The sequence below is a fragment of the Protomyctophum parallelum genome, assembly GCF_964188405.1.
Source record: "Protomyctophum parallelum genome assembly, chromosome: 7".
Lineage (NCBI taxonomy): Eukaryota > Metazoa > Chordata > Actinopteri > Myctophiformes > Myctophidae > Protomyctophum > Protomyctophum parallelum.
In genome coordinates, this window is record NC_139705.1 from 46,786,393 (window position 1) to 46,789,521 (window position 3,129).

The following is a 3,129-nucleotide window of genomic DNA, read 5'->3' on the forward strand; positions in this document are numbered from 1 at the left end:
GGGCAGCCTTGAGCCTTAGGTTGAAAACATTCCTCCACTTGTGTTTGCTTCCAAGCCTGTATAATAATGCAAGCTGGTGGAAGCCTTTAGATGAGCGCTCTGCTTTTGTACACAGTGGGAAACGGCCGAGTATAGCAAGGACGTAATCCACTTCTATTATAGACAACTAAAGTGTCTATGGATATGGCAGGAGTCGAGGTGTGATCTAACCGCTTTAATAATGACTTGTAGAGCACTCGTTCATAAAACGAGGAGCTCTTTAGTGGTGATATGACTTAAGTAATTTCGAAATATTACACAGTAGATCATAACAAATCTTGCCATTAGCTTACCTGTAGGTGGAAGAGAAAAAAAACACACCACAAACGACTTAAACCATTTAAAGGAGCGCCTAATTAGGCTGATATATACTATTCTCCTTTCAACCAACATTTGGTAGAGGCTATTTTCAACGCCTGGTGATGGATGATGTGATATGTGGCCTATTGTCAATATTTCAGTTGATTGTGATGGTTACAAATACACATGAATTCGATGTTGGAATGCCAGGCAGCTTTACAACTGGTAATGGTGCAATTATCAACTAAACCCATTCTCCGATGAATGTCGGTAATAACATATGGATTACACTTTGGCATAACAAATGAGTTGTGACACGCACGCACGCACATACGCAAACACACACACACACACACACACACACACACACACACACACACACACACACACACACACACACACACACACACACACACACACACACACACACACACACACACACACACACACACACGCACACACACGCACACACACACACACACCTCTCCCTCGATCCACCCCTGTGCTTTTAGGGGAGTCAGTCAGCTGACTGTCTGTATAGCTGTCAACCATGAGAGCCTCCCCGCCTCCCTCCTCTCCTCCTCTCCTCTCTCCTCCCTCTCTTCCTCTGTCCCAGCGCGGAGCGCCGCTCCCATTGGAGCCGGGCCGCGTTGGAACCTGCCCCTCCGCGCGCGACGTCACCGCGCGCTATAAGGATAAAGCCGTGGCTGGCTGTGAGCGCAGTCTGCTGGATACTCGGGAGTAGAGAGAGTCGAGAGGCGAGCCTAAACCTCTGCGGTGCAGAGCTGGTTAAGCTGCTTCTCTGCGATATAATCAGACGCCCTATTACTCTACTATATACGCTTTTCTGTGCGTTGCTCCTGCGTTCTTTTCCTGGCGAAAAACGGACTTACAAAACAGAAGTTGATCCGAGGACTGGTGCCCGCTTCAACGTGTACATATACGTGGTATTATTGCTTCCTTTTTTATTTATGTCGTTTCTTGTGCTGTGAATATACACTTCTACTGAAAGGACTGAGATTTTTTTTTTTTTTTTTTACTTTTGCACTGAGACGCATTGCTTTTCTACCTCCACTCCTGGTCGGTGTGCCAGATTAGCCCAGCAGAAGTAGGCTAAATGACGCAAATTCCGATGTCGTTTGCAGCGCATTAGTCTGAAAGTTTTTCGCCACTTTTTCTTCGTTTTCCTTCCCCCCCCCCCCCCCCCCGCCTCGACTCGGTGTTTAATGCTCCAGCGACCCAGTGCGCAGCAGCAGCGGTGGAGGATCCAAAAAGAACTATTGCATGAGACAAGAGAGGAGAGCCGAGGAGGAGGCGCTGATTAACAAGCCAGTTTTTGCGACGCTGGCAAGCAGCACCTTTGCAAGTCTGCAAAAGGGCCGCGGCGGCAGCAGCAGCATGAGCGCAGACATGAACATGGGCCCGGAGCTCCCCAACAGCCCGCTGGCTCTGGAATACGTCAACGATTTCGACCTGATGAAGTTCGACGTGAAGAAGGAGGGCCTGGCCGGCCTGGAGCGCGCCGGGGTGCGCCAGTGTACCCGCCTGCAGCCCCAGGGCTCCGTGTCGTCCACCCCCATCAGCACGCCGTGCAGCTCCGTGCCCTCCTCGCCCAGCTTCAGCCCCACGGAGCAGAAGAACCACCTGGAGGAGCTCTACTGGATGCCCAACGGCGGCTACCACCAGCAGATGGACCCGCAGACCCTCAGCCTGACCCCGGAGGACGCCGTGGACGCGCTGATCGGCGCCCACGGACACCCGCAGTCCGCGCACCAGCAGCAGCTGCAGGCGCAGCAGGCGGCGGCGGGGGGCGGCTTCGAGGGCTACAGGCCGCCGCACCACCACCACGGCCACCACGGCGGCCACGCGCAGCAGCACCACCACCCGTACGCCGGCGGCCTCCCGCACCACCCCGACGAGCTGTCCGGAGGACACCCGGGCGCCGGACACAGCCACCCGCACGCCCAGCACCACCACCACCATCACGACCACCACGGCGGGGACCTGGACGACGACAGCCCGGGCCCGATGTCCCCGGAGGACCACCAGCCGCTGCACCACCACCGCCACCACATGGGCGGAGGACACCACGGCTCCGGCGGCAACGTGGAGGACCGCTTCTCCGACGACCAGCTGGTGTCCATGTCGGTGCGAGAGCTCAACAGGCACCTGCGCGGCTTCACCAAGGACGAGGTGATCCGCCTGAAGCAGAAGCGCAGAACGCTGAAGAACCGCGGCTACGCGCAGTCGTGCCGCTACAAGCGCGTGCAGCAGAAGCACGTGCTGGAGAACGAGAAGACGCACCTCATCGCGCAGGTGGAGCAGCTCAAGCAGGAGATCGGCCGGCTGGCGCGCGAGCGCGACGCCTACAAACTCAAGTGCGAGAAGCTGACGGGAAGCGGCGGCGGCGGCGGCGGCCCCGCCACGGCGGCGACGGCGGGGGGCGCGAGCACGAACGGGTTCCGCGAGGCGGGCTCCACCAGCGACAACCCGTCGTCACCGGAGTTCTTCATGTGAGTTGTAATAAGCCTTTTTCTGGTTTGTTTGTTTTTTGTCGTGACCCCAAAACCATCCACAACAACCTCCCATCTCCTCCACAACCGATGCTGATGAACTATAAAAGTCGATAATAATCAACGCCCTCTCTCTCTCCCTTAAACCACTTAACTGAACTTGGACCGCTTTTTCTCCCCCTGTCTCCAGACCACGCACCACCAGAAAGAAATAGCCAATCTACAAGCTCACACAGTGTTGTTGTGTGCTTGTAGATTGGCTATTGTCTTTGGCTAT

General features: G+C 55.6%; 1 protein-coding gene across 1 annotated transcript in view; it reads left to right on the plus strand.

Annotated features, from left to right (window-relative positions):
- Positions 1-1,079: 1,079 nt before the first annotated feature.
- The window catches only part of LOC310861785 (transcription factor MafB-like), a 2,919-nt gene continuing 869 nt past the window's right edge, over positions 1,080-3,129 (plus strand). Inside the window, 2 exon segments of the mRNA XM_083769417.1 lie at positions 1,080-1,604; positions 1,606-3,129. The exon segment at positions 1,606-3,129 is cut by the window's right edge and continues 869 nt beyond it. Of these exon segments, the coding sequence (XP_083625543.1) occupies positions 1,566-1,604; positions 1,606-2,856 (1,290 nt within the window). The 5' untranslated portion in view covers positions 1,080-1,565 and the 3' untranslated portion in view covers positions 2,857-3,129.